This window comes from Neofelis nebulosa, chromosome 3 (assembly GCF_028018385.1).
Source record: "Neofelis nebulosa isolate mNeoNeb1 chromosome 3, mNeoNeb1.pri, whole genome shotgun sequence".
NCBI lineage: Eukaryota > Metazoa > Chordata > Mammalia > Carnivora > Felidae > Neofelis > Neofelis nebulosa.
Window position 1 is genome coordinate 129,491,045 of NC_080784.1, and position 24,413 is coordinate 129,515,457.

General features: G+C 34.1%; 1 protein-coding gene across 2 annotated transcripts in view; it reads right to left on the bottom strand.

The window, feature by feature from the left end:
• Positions 1–24,413, bottom strand: part of GRID2 (glutamate ionotropic receptor delta type subunit 2) — a 1,468,772-nt gene that overhangs the window by 588,046 nt on the left and 856,313 nt on the right. For both annotated transcript variants that reach the window (XM_058721904.1, XM_058721905.1), the window contains exon 5: positions 3,598–3,651. In XM_058721904.1, the coding sequence (XP_058577887.1) occupies positions 3,598–3,651 (54 nt within the window). The remainder of the gene's footprint in view (positions 1–3,597; positions 3,652–24,413) is intronic.

Sequence of the window (24,413 nt, forward strand, 5' to 3'; positions counted from 1 at the left end):
ATGCAATAAATGTTAACAGAGCTAAAGGAAAAAAAAAATATATATATATACACAGAACATTCCATCAAAAAGCAGCAGAATATACATCCTTCTCAAGTGGACCATAGAACATTCTCCAAGATGGATCATATGTTAGTCCCAAAATAAGTCATAAAGAATTTAAGAAGATTGGAATTATACAAAGCATCTGTTCTACCATACTGGTAGGAAACTAGAAATTAATTATAAGAAAATTCACAAATATATAGAAATTAAACAATATGCTACTGAATGACCAATGGTTGACAAAGAAATCAAAGGAGAAATTAAAAAAAATAGTTGATACAAATGAAAAGGGAAATGCAACATACCAAAATCTATAGGATACAGCAAAACTAAAAGGGGAAATTAAGAAAACAATTCCACAACCGCGCAAAAAGAATAAAACATAGGAACAAGTTTAAATGAGGAAGTCAAAGACCTGGATACTGCAAACTATAAGACATTGATGACATAAGTTAAAGAAGAAACAACTAAATGAAAATTTATTTCATGCTAATGGACTGGATTAATTAATATTGTTAAAATGTCCATGTGACCCAAGGCAATCTACAGATTCCTTGCAATATCGATAAAATTTCAATTGCATTTTTCACAGAAAAAGAAGAAATAATCCTAAAATGTTTATGGAACCACAAAGGATTCTGAATAGTCAAAGCAATCTTGAGAAAGAACAAACAGGGACGCATTATGCTTTCTGATTTCAAACTATATTATGAAACTATAATAATCAAAATAGTATGGTACTAGCATTAAAAAGACACATAGATCAGTGAAACACAATATATAGCCCAGAAAGAAACCCACACATATATGGTCAGTCAATTAATTTAGAACAAAAGAGCCAAGTATATACACTAGGAAAGACAGTCTATAATAAATGGTGTTGGGAAAACTGGACAGCCACACAAAAGAATGAAATAAGACTTCTTATACCATGCACAAGAGTTAAATGGATGAAAGATTTGAATCTATGACCTGAAACCATAAAGCTCCTTTAAAAAAGAAAAAAGGTGGTGAGCTTCTAGACCTAAGTCTTGGGCATGATTTTTTGGATATGACTCCAAAGCCTAGGGCAACAAAACCAAAAAATAAACGTTAGGACTACTTCAAACTAAAAACAAAAACAAAAAGAAGACAAACAAACAAACAAAAACTTCTGCACTGTGAAGGAAACCATCAACAAAATGAAAGAGAAACCTTTTGAATGGGAGGAGAGTAAATATCCAAAATATATAAGAACTCATACATCTCAATATCAAAAAACCTAAAATCTAAGAATGGGCAGAGGACCCGAGTAAACATTTTTTTTTTCCAAAGAAGACATACATATAGCCAACAAGCACATGAAAAGATGCTCAGTATCACTAATCATCAGTGAAATGCAAATCAAAATCACAATGAGATATCAACTCACATCTGTTAGATGGATATTATAAAAAAATATACGAAATAGTAAGTGTTGGGGAGGATGCTGAGAAAAGGGAAATTTTGTGCAATGTTGATAGGAATGTATATTGTACAGCCACTATGGAAAACAGTATGGTGTTTCCTCAAAAAATTGAAAACAAAACAAAACAAAACATATGACCCAGCAATTCCATTTCTGGGTATTTATCCAAAGAAAACAAAGATACTAATTCAAAAAGGCATAAACACCCTTATGTTCATTGCAACATTATTTACAGTAGCCAGAGTATAGAAGCAACTTAAGTGTCCATCAATAGATAAATGGATAAAGAAGATGTGAGATACATATATATGTTACACACACGCACACACACACACACACACACACACACATACACACACACACACACTATGGAAAATACTCAGCTTTAAAAGAGAATGAAGTCTTGCCATTCACAACAACATGGATAAACTTTAAGGGTATAGGTGAAATAAGTCAGACAGAGAAAGACAAATAATATATGATCTCACTTACCTGTGAATGTTAAAAATAAAATAAATGAGCAAACAAAACAAAACTAATAGATACAATTGCTTTTGATGGTTGCCAGAGGAGAGGGGGATTAGGATAGGGAAAATGGGTGAAGGGGATTAAGAGATACAAACTTCTAGCTATAAAATAAATAAATAAATCATGGGGATATAATGTACAGCATAGTGACTATAATCAGTAATACTGTATTGCATATTTGAAAGCTGCTAAGAGAGTGTATCTTAAAAGATTTTGTCACAAGAAAAAAAAACTGTAACTTTGTATGTTTATAGGTGGTAACTAGACTTACTGTGATGATCATACATATATATATATATATATATATATATATATATATATACATATACACATATATGATGTGTATATGTATATATATATAATATACAATATATATATATGCATATATACAAGGTGTGTATATATCTATATAATCCTTGTGTTATAGATAGACCTGAAACTAATATGATGTAATATGTTAATTATAGCTCAAAAAAAAAGAACAGAACTAAGATTCTACCAATGTATAGGAGACACAACTTGAAAAATCTATGACTTTTATTGAAAAATCTAGATTTTTATTTTTCTGTGTAAAATCAATTACACTCTATGAACTTCATTCTCTCAGTGTTTCATAGAATAATGTTTATTATTCAATAAATTAACATGTGAGAAAGTGATCTGTGAACTTTAATGTGCTATAATCATTTTTGTAGTACCCTTTAGTAAATGACGGTTGTCAGCAGTATGTTAAGAGTATTAGGTAGTATCTCACTTAATTTTTATAATGAACTTATAAAGTAAATGTGATTGAACTTTCTGTACAAATGAAAAAACAGACAACAGGATGATTATATTATATATCCATAGTAACAGAGCTAACAAATAAATAAAACATTCTTTTTTTTCTTGAGCAATAGATATATGAATAGTAGGTCTTTTTGGGGAAAATTCATGTGATCTCATTATTTGTCCATGACTGATTTGTTCATTGTCCTTTCCATTTCTGATTGGCAGGTGCCAATGCAACAATCTATCTCACAGAGTTCTCATGTTATAATATATTTTTAATCTTATGTATTGTCTTTACAAAAATCAATAAGCTTTCATGAGGAACTTGACAACTTGATGGATTTTAAAATAGTTGTATTTCATTGTGAAAAGAAAAATATCTTTTTATTTATTCATATTCATCTGCTGAACTATTTAATCCTCGTGTGAGGGGGGTGGTATATAAAAGTTCTAGAAACAACATTAAAATATAAATGGAGCACAGGCACTCCACTGGGAGGAATTCAGTTTGTTCACAAAGAACTGTACTTTTTATAAAGATGATTTCCCAAAGCAAGCAGTGTATGCCAATGGAAAAGACTAAAAGATACTCAGTGGGAAGATGATCTCCATTTATTTTATTCATTCAAAACCATTTATAATTTTTTGAAAACTCCTTACTCTATTTTTAGTTAGCATCCACTCAGGAAGCTGAAAGTTTACTTTGTGTTCTCTTTCCTCTTAGAATTCCAAGGCCTTAGGAAATGCTGTGACTAAATATATGAAAACAGGACCCAGAGTTAACAATAAGGTTCAGTTGGTGTTACCTCATTTATAATGATCCAGTGACAGTCAAAAGCAACCAAATTAGTCTCCACAACCTAGAATAGAAAACAAACCAGCTATCAGTCAGCATTAACGGTGAAAACCAAACGAAACCAACTGAACATACTTTGCAAATGGCGAACAAAACAAAACAAAACAAAAATATCATATATTACAAAGGTCTTTGATGTTAAAGATGGAAAACTTAGCAAAACATTATAGAAGCATTTGTGTTCAACATGTACTATTAGCACTGTAGACTTGCTAATTAAGTTTGAAAATCAATTCATCAAAAGCCTAGAAAAAAAAGGTTTCAACTAAAAAATAAATAATGCTATACAGTGATTTAACTGCGAGTGTAGTTCAGATCACATTTCCTCTTCCAAATCAGCTTTTATGGCTTTCTATCTAAGTACATAACCCTCCATAACCTGGCTCTAACTTAACATTCTTATCTTTTTCTATTTCCCTGTGTATATGTTTGCCATTTTCTTAAAGTAAACTGCTCCATGTTCTGAAAAACTCTGTGCTGTGTTCCCTAAGGAGATTCAATTGTAAAATTACCTGAATGTAAAAACTAAAAGTAATAAACATTATATTAGCATTAAGTTATGGGTGGGTAACTTCAGTAGCTTTTAGCTGGGTAATAACAAACAAACAAAATTTATGTAAATGGAAAAGCAAACAATATATAGGTAGAAATCTTGGCTGACAAACTTTGGATTAATTGATTCTAAATGGTCCTTGGCTTGGACTAAAAAAGTAAGCTGGGGGCACACACACACACACACACACACACACACACACACACACAGCTAGAGTGTGTGTGTGGGTATGTGTGTGGGGGGATGGCGTGTGTATAGTAGAGGTAGCTTTCATATCTGTTTCCACTCTATCCGATTTTATACATATTTTAAGGCATGTTGCTATGATTCATGCCATGGGGCATACAGGCATATAATAGGTGAGGCTGTTTTGTAAGAGATATTGCTGATATTTTCAGCAATAATACCCAAAGGTTATTTTTAAAAATTTTTAAATGTTTATTTACTTTTGAGAGACAGAACACGAGCAGAGGAAGGGGCAGAGAGAGAGGGAGACACTGAATCCAAAGCAGGCTCCAGGCTCTAAGATGTCAGTACAGAGCCTGATATAGGGCTCGAACTCAGGAGTTGTGAGATCATGACCTAAGCCAAAGCTAGGCACTTAAGCGACTGACTCACCCAGGTGCCCCCCAAGATTGGGTTTTAAGCAAAGATGGCTTCTAAAAACTACCAAGAAATTGTTATAATATGGTGATTGTTTTTTCCTCATTCTTGGACCAACTGAGAAATGACTGTTGAAAGTTGCACTGAATCATGAAGAAACAATTGGAAATATATTTCTTGTATGATTCAATGTTTTCGGAAAGGATACAGTTATTCTCAGAATCTTCGTTTTCTCTTTTAATTTTAGTATGAATTTTGTACTATTTCCATATGTGTCACATCAGTCCCTATGACTTTACTGGACTATATAGATGATACATTATCATAGAAGTGAAGATATATTATTTATTTTTAAGTTATATCATGATTATCATATTTTGAAATACATATATTTTCAATTGACATGTGAAACAATGTGGAAAATGTGACTGCAGTTTTCGGTTTTACTAAAAAATCACTTTATCTATCTCTAATTTTATGATTATATTTCTTTACCATCTTAGACAAACCATCATTAATTTATTAGCAATAAAAAAAATGTTAGAAAGTAAGCAAGAACTCCATAAGAATTTAGAGAAATACAAACCAGAGACTGATACAAGAACAGTAGTTCTCTGGATAAGATAGAAATGCATTTTTTAAAAAATCCATGACTAAAAAAAAAGAGTAACTAAAATTTGGAAACAGCAATAAATCAGAAAAAAAAAAGAAATGAAAGCCACAATATAGACTGAAAGTACTATTGAAGCAATGTCAGTAGTAGAATGAAGAGATGACTCAGCTTGGGCAGATTAAGCAACATTTAGGTTATAAGAATTCTGTATTAACCTGTAGACCTTTTTAAGTGAAAAGTTGTCTCGTACAACAGCATTTTGTGAAAGAGGGAGAGGGTAAGGATTACGATGGTAACTCACCGATAATTTGTCTAGACCATAAAATTTACTCATTTCCACACTCTGACCTGAAATAGCTTTCAGGCAAAGCATGAAACATGTAGAGGTACAGGCTCAGTCTTGTGTTTCAGTAAAGGAGAAAAACAAATATGTCATCTAAGGCCATGATTCTATTCACTATACCACCTTCCCTTGCTTAGGATCAGCAGGGAGATAATCTTCTTTCACCCTTGTCTTTAAATTTCACTCATGAGCATGAATACATCAGACATTCCACAGTATAAATTGGAAACAAGAAGAAAGATTATTAGCACATTACTGCAGATAAAGAAAGAAATCATTTACTACAATAACTTGCGTTCATGGAGCAGACCATACTCCTCCACTACTACTTAATGTGGTGTTGTGCTAACCCCGAAATAAACCTCTTGAAACATCACACTTTGGGTCTACTTGTTACAGTAATTTAGCCAATTTATCTAAATGCAATGCATTTTTGTTAATCTTAGCTATGTACCTTTTTCTAACCTTAATAAACTTTAATAAATAGCTCATTAGAGTAATTTTAAATTCTGTGATTTTATAAAAGCATATAATGTTTCAAAACCATGAAATATTTGTTGACCTTTTCATAAATGTTGAATGTTCAGGACTTTTTTTTTTTTTTTTTTTATGAGCTCAGTTTTCTTTGGGGAAGGAAAACAAATAATACCAGAAAGATTCTTAAGAATACAAAGGTAGACATGTCTTATCCCTTTCATTACATACCAAAATATACATATATACACAGCTAAAATCTAAGTATCACTGTGGCACCATTTTATAAAGAAACTTTGAAACTTTTTTATTGCTACGTTGTACACAAAATGTTAATGCTTTCACTCATTATCTGAGTTAAGGGCCACTAAAGGAGAAACATACTTTTCTTAGGTTTAGGTTAACATCTTCATGGATAAACAAGGAATTGGCAAGAGTTCTCTGATTTTTTAATGACTGAATGTTACTAAAAGTAAGCAATGTGAAAAAGCCACTGAGTAAAAAGGTAACTGATATCTGTAATGGAAGGGATAAAAAGAGGACAGGCAGTTTAGTAGCCTAGACTTTGAAAACCTGGTAGGCTTTGAGTTCTTTTACTTATATGACTAGAATAGGTATATAAACAGATAAAATAAGATCTACTACTATAACTATACTAGTATACAGTGTGTGTTTGTGTATATATACACAAAATCTACTACTATACCTACAATTGTATATAGTGTGTGTGTGTGTGTGTGTGTGTGTGTGTGTGTGTGTGAAAGGTAAAATACAATAGAGTTAAAATAAAACATAGAAAGGAGTGGGAATGTTGTTTATGCTTGTCACATATTATCACACTGAGCTAACATATAATGAACATTCTTAGAAGAGACATATTTAAATAAAAAAGAAATTCTCAGCTATTGGTGTGTATAACATATGCCAATTAACTACTGTAAATCCCAAATCAATTCATCTGATAATTTTTCTATTTTTTTAGTAGTATTAATCCCTTTCCACTTGATACACTTCAGTTCAAGTTACACTGTATCAGACTAGTGTCATTATTAACTTGAAGAATTGAATTACTTCTGGATATAGGATTAAGAAGTGATTGTAAGATACTTTAGGATTTTTTAAGCCTTTTTATTTATTTCCACAGTTATGTTACAACTCAAACAATGAAAATTGTTTCCTTTCCCCATCTTCCTTACCTAAGTATCTCATCTCCTCTTTTGGGAGTAAACATATTGAAACCAATGAAAGGGATTAAGAAATTGATTGATTTTTTTCCTTTTTTCACTGGGAATCTATTTTATAACTGAGTACATCATTGTTATAGTTATGTGTTCTCATTCTGTGGATTCTCATAAATGTCTAGCAAGTTAGTAAACACTAATCGTATTTTTTATCCAAAATTCCAAAAAAAATAGATTACTATGAAATATTGAATATCTTAAAAATAATACACACACACACACTCACACACACACACATATACATATATACACATATGTACATATATACATACATATACATATATTCATACATATATGTATATATACATATATATTTGTACATGTACATATATATACATATACATACATACATATACATACATACATACATATACATATATATATATGTATACATATAGTGATATATAGTGATAAGTGATAAGAAACTCTCCTGAAAAGATCACATTATGCTTGGGCTATGGAATCAGCATTATGCTTGGGCAAGTCAGCAAGAAAAAAACTATCCAATGGAAACTCCTGTATGTTTGGTTATCAAAATAACAGAAAGGAGGTATGGATTTTCTTTTGTAAACTGTTTCTTCTCTCCTTACCCCATGCTGCTGTCTTATCACTATACACATACATTATGTGTTAATGCATGTATTAATAATGTAAAGGTGCATGGTGCCTGTTTACATAGAGAGTTGTTTCCATACTGACGCAAGGTAACATAGTTATAACAAATGAGATTACCCTGCCTCCCAGGAAGCTGAGCTTACTTTAAGGGAATTGAGCAAAAAAGGGGGAAAAAATCAAGCCCTGTCAGGAAGACAAGCGATGAGTAAGGACAGACCATCTGTCACTGGCAGGAACTTTAGAACTTCTGAATCTTTAGAAAAGCCTGACAATTTATCACCATGTCTTCCATCATTTGTCCTCAGATCTTTAGATGTGCTAAATATAAGACAATCGGAAGCAAAGAAATTGCCAGAGCGTGTTTCTCGCTGGTTATAAATGTGGAACGGTTCTTCGGAGCACAGAGGACAATTTAATTGACTAAACAGTAACAGCAGCATGCTGTTTTTCACTCAACCTTGTGGCTTAACTAAATTAAACTTGTTCCTTTTGCAGGATGTACTAAATATTACACATTTATGCAAAGGGTTCCAATGCTCTGTGCATCTGCAACAGCAAAAATATCAGGTGTTTACTTTCTATTCCTGTCTATTCTGAATTGTCAGGTGGAAACATGCCTGGGGAAGGACACCAACAGCTATGCTGGAACAAGGTACCAGAGAAATATTAAAGAGCTACTCCCCTCCTGGCTCCTCATCTCTAGCAATGTTATAGCTTATATCAGTATTTCTGGAACTGTATTCCGTGGGATGCTACTTCTCCTAAAATTCATAAGTGTTCTATAGCAGGTAGATTTAGAAATGCTAGGTTGACCAAATTAAATAGATGTCATTACCGTATGACTCCTCAAAGCTTTAAGCAGGTTCATATCCATATTGAAATATAATTGACATAAAATTCTTATTAAGATGTAGTATTGTTTTTATTTATTAATATGTTGGGACATATGGCTTCAGACTTACGAGCATGAGCTCTAAAGTAAAAGAGTCAATGCCTCCATTTGCTTCCAATGTGACTTTGAGCAACTTACCAACCCCATAAGCTTCAGTTTCCTCATTTGTTACTAGAGTTAATGCTAGTGCCTACATAATAAAATCATAATTAAGATTCAGTGTAACAATGGCAAACTCTCAATAAATACCAACTCCTCCATTTTAATTAATATTCTTTATGAAATTCCAGGAGAAGATATTTGGGATGTAGCATCTTCCAAATTAATTTGATCATGGAAACCATTTTTCCTACTATAAATCCTATGGGATTAGTACTTTTGGGGAAATGTAGACTAGAATATGCAGTTAAGTTAGCCAAGTATTCCTAAGAGTCCTAAAATTTTATTGAAGCACCATGAGGAATTTTGTAACTTTAAAATCACGGTCCTAAAATAATCCTACAGAGAGTGGGATGAACAGAGGACATTGTCAATAAAATGATAACAAATACAAAAACAAAAGTCAAATTATCATCTATTATATAAAACTTAAATGCATATGTCATAGCTTTAGGAAAACAGTGATACTTTTCTCCTTTTAATCATTTTCCCTTCCTAATTAAATAAAAGAAGATAAACCAAAACAAACCGTTATACTCCAATAAAGTATAAAAGGAAATGTATATAAAGTTTACAGATATAGTAGTATTCTTAGGAAGAGATCAATGGATTTACAGTGCAAACATCCAGTGTCCTGAGGGTCATGTATGACTAAAATGCATGACACAAAGTTCTCCTAAAAAAATGCAATTAATACTCTAATTCTCCAAAATGCAGAGCAAAAAGACAAAACTCTAGCCATCTTAAGGTACAGTCAACCTGGGATTCATTTCCTTTGCTTTTTTTTTTTTTTCTTTTGTAGATAGGTTGATTTTCATTTTTCTTCTCACTAGAACCTCCAAAGCTACAGTACAGGAAGACACTGGGGTATTACTACTTGTGTAGATTCCATTTTAAAATCCCAAATATATCCAGCAGATGGCATCGGTAATCCCTTGAACTGATATTGGGTAACATGGGGATATTGTGAAATGACTGTCTTGTTTGCATTTCCCCTTGAGCTCAGCATGGGTCCCCAACTCTCTTCTGTTCTTATCCAAGCAGCTACTATCTGCCATCCCACTCTGTGCCTTTTGCTTTAGAATCTCTGCTCTGATCTTCCAGCTGGAAGACCACAAATACACTTTCATCCAAATCCTCTTGCCATTACTGCCAAAGTTATTTCATAAACGGATATGCTAGAATTATTGTTACTGCTGTGCAGTTGGGTCTTCCCACACCCCCTGGGAGATGGAAATATGCCACTGCTGAGATTTGGCCAACAGTATGCTACCTGCTATGCTTCTTAATGTGGAAAGATGGGCACCAACACACACACACAAAATAGAGAATCTGCATTCATCCTATGACATAGACTGGTCTTCCCGTGTCCTAAATTACTGAATTGAAATTGAACAATGATTAAAAGTGAATTCATGATTTCAACACTTTGTCTGACGAGGATATAAATAAAGATGTGACAATTGTTTCCAGTGCAGGGATCACTGTATAACTTTAAATCTTTCTGAATGTTTGCTTGCATTGGTGTTCTTTTAGATGTTCTGCTATAGTGATTAAAAAGTACTTATCCCAAATCAATTAGGAAAAGTAGTGTTTGTTGAGAGACTATTTGTCCTTTGCTGTGCCTGTTTTACTACATGCTAATATGTTAACCTTTGGCACAACAAGGGAATTACATTCAAAAATTTTTTTAACTGTGTTTTTTGATAGCTAAATTGATCCTTGACAGAGTAAATTGATTCCTAAGTATAACTGGAAAACAAAATAATACAAGTTCTTACTTGATTTAAAATGATGATTTGGGGACACATTGACACTTAATGGCTGGGATTTATGAAATGCAGGTTTCTTGTTATCTTGAAGCAAATAAAGGGGGAAAAAGTTTCTTATAGAGAAGTCTATGGATCACATGAAAGTGTAATATACAGGCTTTTCACCACTGTGAACTTCCATGCTTTGCCTTTTATTTCCCCCTGGGTTCCTTTTGATCTCCTCTCTATCTTCTCTCCTCCACAAAGTGTTTGTTTCTCAAAAAGCAGACTGAAGAAAATGCCAAATCCTTTCCCCACCCTTAACCTTCCCTAACCCCAGGAAGGATGTCCCCAAGCTGTGCTAATCTAGTGCTCTGAACGAAACTTTATCCATCCTTAATTAAATTGTGTTTAGCTATGTAAGAGACTGTGAGAGCTGTGTTGTGTTTTATATTCCCCTTATGCCCTCTTCTTCAGCTGGATTGGCTTCCTTGCTGGCCCTCCGGTACAGTCCTGTTCTTGCCCTTGCTTTGCCTCCTGAATTGCTCTTCCCAGAGGGAGACAGGTGCATACACACACCCTCTGAACTTCATGTGGGCCTCTGCATACATCTCACTTCATCAGGCGCGACTTCTCTAATCACTCACTCTTGCTCCCCCATGCATTTATCCCACAGGACACACACACACACACACACACACACACACACACACACACTCACTGCCTCTTTCTGTGCACTAGGGATATAAATTTCATTGCTAAGAATTTCATTTTGATCACTGGTTTCTACCCTTGGAATAATCAGTGCTGTATAGTTGAGATTCAGTAAAAATTTGCTGCCAGGCACAAGGCAGATTTTCACTAAATGTTGTTTGTGGAAAAAAGACAACTATATAGCCCTAACTCATGTTTATATATCATGGATATCCCTACTTCACCTAGGGCTAAACCATTTGACAAACTTGTATTGGAAGAAAGCCACTGGATGGGCTTTAATTTTTTAAAAACATTAAATAAATAGAAACTTTCTTCACATTGTCTCAAATGAAGAGAACTTGACTACTTATGTGGTAATGAAGTATGGAATTACATTCAAAATTTCTAAGGTCAAAAACTTCAGCATTTGGAGGGTATATGGTATCAGGAAAAAAACCCATATATTCTGAATAACGAGGCTTGAGTTCAAATACCAGATCACCTTACTGATATTCAGGGATATTACTGACTTTGATTCTCAGTTTCCTGATTATAGGAATAATGCTTTTTTCACAGATAGTGAGGCTTAAATGGATGAATGTATCTATAACACCTGGAACATTGTAACTAATCAAAAATACTAATCTCTTTCCTTTGTTAACCTCTCTCCCTTCACTCAGGTTACTGCAGGATTTTTAACACTAATTAGGTACATTTATCCAATTCAGTAATGTTTATTTAATGCTATTTACAGTGTATCTATAATAATAAAAGCTAATACTTACTGAGCGCTTATTATATGCCAGGCACAAACTGCTTTTACACATACGATAACTTATTTAACGTTCACTATATCCTTATGATGTAACCACCACATTTATGTCCACCTTACATAAGAAACTGAAGAAACTGAACCCATGTCATAAAGCTGGGTGTGTAAGCCAGGATCAATAGTTAGTAAACATCTTTCCTATATAATATTTTCATAGCCTTCTTTATCCAAGCTTCAGAAACCATTATCTTTCTTCAAAATGGAAACAATTACAGTTAAACTGAATGTTGTATAACATTGTATGATACACCCTGGTGTTTTATGTATTTAAACTCCATTGTATAATGTATTTGTATTTACTGTGCACCTGTGAAAGAGAATTAACCATAGAAAAATTTGAGAACATAGATGATTTTACCCACCATTCTACTCCATGACCTTTTCCTTGAAGCAGTATAAGAAAATTTGTTTTTCTTTAAGTTACTATTAATTCCCATATTCTTTTAGAATGTGAGTAGCTTGCTGTACTGATTAACTGACCAACATTATATATAACAGCATACACACATACACACACACACACAGTGCAGTTATTCCTTAATCAGAGAAACATTATCTGGTCCTGCCCTCTCTTCATAACAGAACTTTTGATTATCACCACAGATGAAGGGTCAAAAGCTTCTAGAAGAGAAAATGTACAATGCTTCTTATTGTGGCAATGAGGCAATAGGCCATTAAACATCTAATTTCTGCAGCTAGCTAATCAGTTTTATACTGTTTTTTGTGTAACTTTGCCATATGCTGGGTTACCAATAACTCATCATTGATGAAGCCACTGTGGAAGTATTACTCATTAAAAGACATTCTTAGTTCAATATTTCTATTATCCTTGGGCTTTTCTAATATTTCACAGTGACTCTGCTTTCTAGAATATCAAGAGTGGGATAAAATGTTGATGATTCTAAACTCAAAAGACTTTGCAGGGGGGAGAAAAGTATTCAAAAGGTATTTATTAATTTTGATATACAAAGTACCCAAAAGAAAATAAGGAAATGCAAAATGCGGACTCCCATGGCCATAGACCTAAACTAATTATTTTGGTCACTCTCAAGACAGTTAAGCTCATTGGAAGTCCCATCCTTGAATATTTTATAGAATCAAAACAAGATTCACGCTTTCTGGGGTTTCTGAATTTCTCCTCTAGTTTCTTTCATAAAAAGTATACCTTGTGGCCTACTATAAAAAAAATGTTTTCAATGGTGTGGGACTTGACAGCATGGACACTTTCCAGAATTTCAAGCAATTGACTCTCCCGTCTGTGCTATTTCACTATAGTGAAATATAAACCATCTTTTTCTTACCACTGACAAATCACCTTATGGTGTTAGAACTGTGTTTAGTAACAAAATGTCAGTTGAAACTGAGGCACCAACTGTTAACTGCTCAAACAAAATGTCATTTGTAGAACAGAATTACAGAGTTTGACAAAGGACCCTATGCTATGATCACAGAAGGCAAGAATATTCAAAATCATCTGACACAGTTTCAAATTTTCATTGATCTTAAACCCCTTGATAAATTATTTTTTTTATTTTTTTTTAATTTTGTTTACATGTATGCTTACCTGTCAGTGCTTATAATTGCACAACTTCTACAAAATGACTAGTTACCCTGAATGCCACTGACATTGTTCCACCTTTCCTAGTAAGGGATCACAGAAATGCCTGATTTAGTGTTACTGCAAATTCAAGTCTTCCAACCCCTACTGGACATTTAATTCTATCTAATGATTCTTCTACGTGTATACGTAGTCAGTTTTGCCCTTCCGCATTCCCCATGGCAGTGAAGAATTCAACCTTCAGCCAGCTCCACTAGTCCATTTCCCTAACAACTTCACAAGCCATGTTTCTCCTATTTAAATAAACAATGAATAAAAATCCACAGGCAGAAATGGTTTCAAGCCCCCAAGTTCCTGCCCATCTTAAAAAAAAAAACATATACATATATACATATATATATATAATATCTGAAATATATAGATCTGAATATCTGAAATATATATATATATATATATATATATATATATATATATATATATGTATGAATAATAACAGCTAACATTTTGGGGGTTTGTAATTACCTATGTGAAACAATGGTAAACATTATAACATCTTTCACCATTTAGGTCTTATGTCAACCCCGTGAAGGTAACTGCTATTTTTCCTGTTTTAAAAATGAATAAACACTGTCTCCACTTCACTCCTCTCCTCTCTAGATAGTAAAATAGGCACTCTTCCTCCAAAGAAGACACTGGAGTCTTCTATCATTTCAATAGAGCGCTGGGTCTTTTTCCTCCTTCCTCCTTAGGGAACCTGCAACAACAGTTATTTACATACTCCGTGCTTTCCACATCTCTCCATTTACCACCTTTGGGACAATAGATTTCCTGTCACCTAACACATGACCTCTCAAATGACTTTTACAGACAATCTTGTCAAATATCTCCTGTGATTGCTTTCTCCTTTTCCTTCCATTTACATAGTGATCAGCCTGTCTTCTGTCCCCAACTCACCCACTCCTCTTTATTTGTCTTGCCTCTATGTATCTTTTAGGTATAATTATCCTCATCATCTCTAAGAAGTTTTCCATGATCACTACAGCTTTCCCACCATAACCTCCTCTTATAAAATGTGGATATGAACCACAATCACTGAACAGATCTGATTATATTTTAATTTTTTTTTTTATTTGTCTACATTCTCTACCATAGTAAATGTCTCTTGAGGCAGGGACAATGTTTTATTTATTATATATTCCCAACAACTCTGTACCTGACTCATAACAGACATTAAATAAGTATTGTGGACTGGATTTAAATTATGCTATTAGAAGGTTACTTTGCTCCATAAGCTTACTGTAGATGTTAGAAGGTTACTCTGCCCCACACCCCCTCAGCCCATGTGAACTGCCCTGCAGCTGCAGGTGAAAAGAGCTTCCAGAATATTGACATGTGCCACCTCAAGATCTTGTACCTCTTATCTTCTCTGCCAGAGGACTTTTTTCTAGCATCATTTGGCCACACACAAAAACATGACCTAGAAGTGGGGGTATGTTAGCCTCTCTGGAGATCAACTCTCAGCCAATGGGGATGGGAGCAAGTGGATAAATGCCCCGTCTCCCAGTAGGGGTGATTCTGAGGCCTATTCCAAACAGTTTCTCAGAAGATTCCCCACAGGATTGCGCCCCATTTGTGCATATTTGCGATCCATTCCTTGTAACACATTCTTGACTGGCTTTTCTCTTTCTTTCATGTTTACCAATTCCTCACTGGCACATTTTGGGACCATCATGGTAAATCATCTGCACCCATGTTCTTGTCTCAGGATCTGTACCAGTAACTCAAACTTATTCAGCCTTCCTACATAAAACACACCATTTACTACACACGAATAGAGAATAGTTGCTATATAGTTAAATGAAAAATTCTTGAGAAGTAGAAAAAGTCTTGAGAAATGAAAATTATTCACAATCTGTCCACAGGAGTTGTCTAGAATTCTCCTAAGTCTAAAAAGCTTTGATGCCACTGTGTACAGTGTATTGGGGAATTCTTCACATAGGTGATTCTCAAGGCTCTCATGCATTAGAATCAACTGGAGGACGTTTTAAACATATCTCTGGGCCCACTCCAATAGTTTCTGATTCAGAAGTTCTGGCCTGGAGTCTGGGAATGTGCATTTCTAGCAAGTTCCCAGTTGGTGCCTGTGTTGCAGGTTTAGTGAATCATTTTGAGATCCACTGCTTTACGAAAAGCTCTGGTCAGAAACTGAGTGTCGTGACTTGACACTAATTCTATATCCATTCAGTTACTTTGACAAAACCACTGAAGCTGTTGAGCACCTGAAATATACCAGACACAGTGCTAGGACAGGAGTTGCTTCACTGAGCAAGGCAGACCCGGTCTTCACTCTAAGTGAGCTTGCAGCCGAGCTCCACTGCAGACTATTAGGAATAGGAAAAGTACAACAGTGCTGCCAGTCTACAGGTGATACTCCTTCACAAATATGTACCTTTCCATGGGAGGAAAGACAAAATCGTTTCAGAGAGAATACAGCCATTTTAAGCCTATTGTGTAAAAATTGTTTTTTATTTGAAGCAAACTTCTTTATACAACATTAAAGTGGTGCTATTTGTACCTCAGTTAAACCTGCACAAACCATATATAAGTTATTTCAATCACATGTATTTTCCATTTGGGACGATAGGTTATTATGTATAAGAATTGAATTTTGGGGATTGGTAACCATAAATGCTATTTTGATTTTACTACCATGTTTGTTTGTTTTTCCATCTCCAAGTGATAAAGTCAGCCTTAAATAAAGGCTACCAATTATATCCTGAAATACATCATTGAATTTGCCTGTTCATTATTTCTTATATGCCATTCCAAGTTCAATAGTAGGAATCAGTTTTGCTATGTTTTTAAATAAATTATGTGTCAAGGCTTGCTTTAACTAACTCCAGTCAGATAAAAAGAAAGGAAAAAAAAGGAATATATATATATACATATATATATATATATGTATATATATATATATATATATATATATATATATACATATATATATATATATATATTCTGAAGACTGCTGTAGGTATTTCTTTTGAGAACTGAATTTTTATTAGGAATTATAAAATGGATCTAAGGTGTGTTTCTGTCACTAGAGTTGAGGCTATAAATGCTGTGTGGCACAGCTGTGGTTCATAATTCAAAAGGTGGCCTGGAGTTATGTGTTAGGACTTTCTTGGTTCATTATAAAGAGTTACATACTGATTTGGAATCTACCATATGTTTCACAGATTACTTAAGTACTTAGCACTGTTTCACAGCATAGGTTCATATTTAGCATAACTTCACAGGTTACTCAGGTCAGAATATGAAAGTTAAGATAGCAAAGATGGACCTATTAGATAATAATACCCTGGACTCCCTCAGACCCAAAGACATGCATTAACAGCTGCAATTCTGAGGGCCACCTGTTTTCCTCCCAAGAGCATTTGGAAACGTTCATAAATCAGGCTGGTTGAAAAGCCTCAAAAGCCTTCCTTCCTAGATGACAAAAGTATGAGAGGCTTTCTTTATATATATATAAAGATGATCATATATATATATATATATATATATATATGTATTTTTTTTAAATTTTATGTTTATTTTGAGAGACAGAAGGTGGGGGGGGGGACTGAGATCGTGATCAGGGAAGGGGCAGAGAGAGATGGAGACACAGCATCTGAGGCAAGCTCTGGGCTCTGAGCTGTCAGCACCCAGCCCTATGCAAGGCTCAAACTCACGACCCATGAGATCATGACCTGAGCCAAAGTTGGATGTTTAACCCACTGAGCCACCAGCTGCCCTGAGAAGGCTTTCTTTAAAAATAGTCTGGTAGTACTGTAAGAATTAAAGACAGAGACATAGTTGAAATAGATCTCTGTGCTGACAGCTCAGGGCCTGATTCAGTGCGAGGCTCAATCTCCCAAACCGTGAGATCATGACCTGAGTGGAAATCAAGAGTCAGATGCTTAACTGTCTGAGTTACCCAAGTGCCCCAAAACTTTCGTTCTTAAAAAAAGGAATAAAAAAAATTGAATTTAAAAGTAAAGTATGTATTCTTTTATCTTTTAATTTTCTTAAATTTTATCTAATATATATATACCATATAGATATGCACCATAACCGTATTATATATATTATATGGTTAACAACATGGTTAACAAACTTTATTTAAAGTTTTTGATACTAGTAGTTACACTCCTCATTTTCAGAGCTCCTACAATCTCAACGAAGATTAATTTCCTGACATTCTTCAAATTATTTGCAATTTTTCTGATATGCCTTAGTAAAAATTACTTAATAGAAATAATTTGCAAGAAATTCTGAATCATTTTGTATATATATTTTAAAATTATACTTTTACTTTCTTTTACTTACAGTTACTTTGTGATAAAAAGGTCACTGAAAATTCAAAGAAAATAATTAGGTCAAGGACTCAAAATAAGCCAATGGGAACTGTGATTAAAACAACAGCAGAAAAGAGAAAAAAAAAATTAGGTCAAAGGATGATCGAATTTTACTGTTAGGAAAGTATGTCATTTTGCTAAATAATGAATTTTTTCTCTGTTCTAATTGTATTTGTAAAAGTTCACACTACTGGGAAAATCCATCTCTTTAGCTTGAGTATGACTTTGGGAAAGCTAAAAAGTAAAGCATTTCAAATTGAAAAAAATGTTCTTGAGAGTCAAGTAAAGAACATTTTCAGGGTTGAGAGTTGGATGCTATTTAAAACCTGGAACATCCCAAATATTTGTTGTTTGAAATTTGAATTATGATTAAAATTATCAAAGGTTCACCAAAATGTCAAGGGCCATCCAATATGCCAGATGTCTGAATGGAGTTGAGGAGACCATAAATCTTCAATAAAGAATAAGTTTCTCCTTGAAAGCTGAATTAAATCCTCTTTATTAAGTCAGTGGTTCTTCCAATTTATACAAATCAATAGTGGCTTTCGAGACATAATTTAATAAACTACAGAAATCTATATTAAATTCTAAAAATATCGAGGATATAAACAAAAAGCCCATATAAAGACAGTAGAGTTTGTTGCTGTTTGAATAAAAGTAAAACAAAAATGCCAGACTATTTCCTTTCTTAAGACATTTTATTTGGGGAACAAAGTATGACATTAAAAAGAGAGAGAGAGAGAGAGAGAGAGAGAGAGAGAGAATGAAACCGCTGAACTCCTTAAACTACACAAGTTTAAAATACAAAGAGGAAAAAGCCAATTAGACAAGTTTGGAATTTAGTTATTGTAAATATGCTGATCCAAAGAGGGTAACATATCAACACCAAGACTGGTGTCATTCTCAGAGTTCAAGGTGAAAAATATATTACTATATAAGGAGGCGAGAAAACTGCTTTATTACAGGCTTTCTATTCCATTAATTCATTTTCAAAAGCTATGGCTCTTCAGCAGCCAGTAATGGAGATATTTACATAGGACTTAAAGACTGGCAATGAATGGTGATATTGAAAAATTCCAACTAATAAGTTCAAATCTCAACATGATGACATTGCTATATATGCTAGCTATATTTTACTTTCTGTAACTAAATTGGAAAAACAACAATAATGTGAAGAAGCAGCAAGATCTTAATCTAAATTTTTTCTTTAAGATACATATATACGTACACCCAAATATATAAGATACATATATCTTAAAGAAAAAAAAATATATAGATATATATGGCTAATGGATATATATGTGCTTTGGTGAGGCACTGAACAAAAAAGTAAGGTGATTCAGTGAAGGTACACATATTGAATAAACATTTGGAGCCTCTCTGGAGCCAGGAAAAAAAATGTTTACGTGGCTATGGAATGATAATACTGAATAAGGATATAATTATAAATGTGTTAAAACTATTTTGGAAGGAAAGGGTAACTTTGTGTGAGATAACTGTATATAAGCTAAATTCTTATCTTTTTTGTTAGTCCATCAATAGATAATATCAATATCTAAAAATCAGGGAAAGTAGTCTAAAAATGTTAGTTAAAAATACTTGGAAAATAGAAGTAGCTAACACAAAACAAAAATTAAACGTTGTTTCCACAGAGTGGGAAGAGGAAGTAGGGAGGAATAGGGAAGTAACTCCTATTTTTCATTATTGGTTTTGTAAATACGTTCAAAATATGTAAAATTTTGACAAAAACTTTATCTTAAAAAATGGGTGCATATTCTTTGACCATACGACTACAAAAGGGAACTGATTTTTAAAAGGATCCATATGAAAGTTACCCAAGCAAAATATTTTCTAATTAATTTTTGTTAAAATATGCTAAAAAATCACATTAAAGTGTAATTAATATCTATAGTTTTAAAGCCCATTATCCTTTCAAACTACGATACTTCATGTGTACATTACAAATCTTAAATATATCCCTCATATTATAAAAGTAAAGCATTATCAGTTCCTCTGCTTCTGACCTTGCCATGTCTCTGTAGATTAAAACATCGATTTGAGTGTCCGTGGTCAATTAAAACTGTGATATCCTATAGAGAATGTTTATTATTTTCTTGCTGCTTTTATTATCTTCTTTGGGAACAAAGACATTCCCCATAGTACATCAAAGATCTTTGGGGGATGACTATTCTATCATAGGAGATCCTTTTGAAATTCACAGCGACCAAATGACAAAAAATATTTCTTACCACAGAGAGGGCTTTAACAAGAAATCAAAACAAAGGCACTTTTGAAATTTCCCCTTGAAATCTCCTTCTACCTCTATATGGGGACTTTGATTCAAAATAAATACAGAGCCATATCCTGAAGTTAAATAGGATAAACCATTCAAATGCATCTTTTCTTTAGACATGCTCTATTTACCCTATCATCCATTAATATTTCTTTAATACTAAGTGGAGTGAAACTGGATTACTCAAGATAAAATTATGGTTTCTTTCTGGCACATTGCAGTATCTGTAAACAAGTACCTGGGAGACCTGACATTCCCAAGAATTTGTTCAACTCTAGGGACTTCAGAGATTTTATAAAAATTTACCTGTGAGGTTTTGAGTGATAATAAGTCTAAAGTGATTGAATCCTGTGGCTGCAGAGGAGAGGAACAGAATTGTCACTTACATAAGGAAAGATAATGCTTATGCAAAGTTAAAGCCGAAAGAAGTAGGGACTTCAAACCCTTGGCTGAATACGTTAGGACACAGCCAGTAAAGTGGTGCATTTACATTTAGCTTTGCTTAAGTGGGACTGATCATCGCCATCCCTTAATTGTTAAAGCGTTTGCCTTCAGGAATAGCCAGAGCCAATCAGAGCCATTCCAAATCATTAACTGGGCACTGCAAATGTGCTGGGCTGATTTCATTGTCCTACCAGAACTTGCCTTTCTCATTCCTGACTAAACATTTCTGTTTAATAGTGTCTTCCATCTGGAATACTTTCAAACCCTTTTTCTCCTACCCAAGCCATGACACTTTTTCTTTCCATAAACATCTGTGTTGAACTTTTCCTGCAAAGTTTGCACTTCCTAGTCCACAGTTACTGCCCCTTTAAAAAATCTGCCTGAGGAAGCAACGTGCATTATTCATTTAGGCACTTATTATAGACACCTAGGAATTTCTGTTTATGCTTTATAGAAGTGGTACTCTGGAAACTCCTTGACTTAAAAATCAGTTTTGATTTTAAAGTTTACCCCCATCACTTTCTTACCTGATGAATTTGAACAAATTCTCAGCATCACTAAGACTACTGTATCCTTATTTACAAATTGGAAATAATGTCAACTTCCTTGAGTGGTTACATGGATTCACCTTACGTCTCCTGCTCTGCTCAGTGCCTAGAATGTGAAGGTTTAGTCCCTTTCCTTTGAATTCCTGGCTAGATTATAAAATCCTGGAGGACAGAGAATTGCCTTACTTTATATCCTGTTCAGTGTCTGGCAGTAATTAAGTACCTTGCAGACACTTACTGAGTACTTGTTTGAATGAATGTATCAGCTGGGGGCCATGAGGAATGCCTAATGGGCTCTCTATTGAGTGTTCTCAGCAACCACAGGGACTCTTCATATGTATTAGAACAAATGCATCCCAAGGGAAACACCTATTGATTGAGGGTCAGTCATACCAATTTTCAGTATTGAGGAAAACATGTTTATGTCTTTAAAAGGGGGGCAATGAAATCATGATTTCGACCTCATGACACATTGTTTGGTATCATGTTCAATTTATAAATTTGGCAAACACAGATCAAAGGGAAAAACCAAACTGTAACCAAAATGTGCAAACGTTTTGTAAGGTCAGAGATGATCCTTTATTAATGATTCCCAAATGGTGCACCTCCTTACACTCTTTCCTCATGGATAAATTAGAAACCTGTGGAAATTGAGACAGTATGTATATACACAGCTACACCAGGCAACTTTCAGAAATGTAGGGTTCTTTAAGGTACCCAGTTTATCGTAGTTTCTTCATTTCTCATTTCAGTTTAATTTTGCTCAGTTGATGAGCAGGACAGTCTGTGAAATGTAAGCAATTCACAGGGTTAGTTGTGCTCTGCTCAAACTTGAGATCACATCAGAATCTGCTAGAGGGCAAATTGTAGGGCTCCACCCCCTGGGTTTCTGATTCAGGGATTGCTGAGGTGAGGGTCTAAGAATTTGCATTTCTAACACTTTACCAGGTGATGCTGATGCTGGTGATTGAGGGACCACACTGAGAATGACCAAAATAAAGATAAAACCAATCCTCTTCTCTAGAAGGCATTAGAGTTTTTATTACATTCTGGCAAACAGTTTATAGCACAAAACTTTTTAAAGGCAGTGATGTCTAGGAGGAGAAACTTGGGAGTTTCTGATAATTCAAATATTTCAAGATCTAGACTTGAGTTACCATGTCCTCAGAATATTCAGACTAAAGTAAACTTGAAAAATACTCCTTCAGGCATATTTTAAAAACTGTTTTTACTTCTGATAATGTAGCATTAGCTTCAAACTCCTGTCTCTTTCTACATAAGTGGAGCACAGAGAAAATGAATTTAAAATTAATAGTTACCTCCATGACTATTTTTAATGCCCTATTCTAATTTGATCAGTTATACATTTGAATTGATAATGCAGTCTATTTTAAGGATAATAGAATTTAGTTTTCCTAAGTAGGAATCTTTTCACACATAAAATTCACACATTTAGAGTTTAAATTACCTTCTTTTAAGTTCATGGTATATGCTACAGAGGCACAACATCATTAGATATTTTCAGGAAAAAAAAAGCTGTTAAAGGGATTAACATAGCGAGTTCAATTAAAAAATAGATCTTGACAATTTAAGGGACCTAAATAAGCCTACATGAAGTACTTTAGTGAATCTACATTTTTTTGAAGTTTAATATACCTATTCTATATTATTTATTTATTTATTAAATACAATTTCTGGTCAAGTTGGCTAACATACAGTGTACACAGTGAGCTCTTAGTTTTGGGGGTAGATTCCCACATCGCTTGCACGAAACACCCAGTGCTCTGCCCAACAAGTTCCCACCTCTACATTCTTTAAATACCATGTTTTGGATAATAGGTACACTCTACCATAAATACTGGAAATGGAAAGCTCACTTTGAACTTGAATGGGAATTGATTTTCCATTCGGATTCTAAAATAATGGATCAAACAGAAAGGTTATTTTGGTAAGAGGTGTCAGAAACACCTGTGAGGAAATCTATTAAACTCTTCTTCCAAGCTTACTTCTTGATAATCTCATAGACTGTAATATTTTGTAAATACTAGAAACAACGATGTTCTTTCACAGGCCTGTTGTTGAGATGAGCTAAGGTTTCTTAAAACATATGATCAACTCAATTTATTAATTCACCAGATATTCTTGAGCATCTTGACATATACAGACATGGTTCTAGGCAGAGTATATACCACAAAGGTTCAGAAAAATCCAAGCCTCTTGCATTAGGTTTTTTACTGCTGTCCTAGTAAATCACCACAGATTTAGTGGCTTAAACTACAAAAAATTTACAATTCTGTAAGTAAGAGAAAACAACACAGTTCTCATAAGATTAAAATCAAGAACTTGTGAGGGCCTTAGGGGGGATCAGTTTCTTTCTCCTTAAGATTATTGGTAAAATTCAAGTCCTTGTGGTTTCAGGAAATTCATTTCCTTGCTGGCTGTCAGCTGAATGCCATTCCCAGCTTTCCCAGACTGACTGCACTCCTTGGCCTGTGTCTCCCTTCTTTATTTTTAAGTCAGCAATAGTAAATTGAGTTTCCTTCCTGCTTTCCATCTCTCCTGTCTTTTTCACTCTCATCTCTCTGATCCAGCCAGGAAAATTTCTCTGCTATGAAGGCCGTATATGATTAGCTTGGGCCCACCCCTATAATCCAGGATAATCTCCCTATCTCAATGTCTGTGTCCTTAATCACACCTGCAAAGACTGTCCTCCCAGGTAAGGTAACACGTTCACAGTTTCAGGGAATTACGACG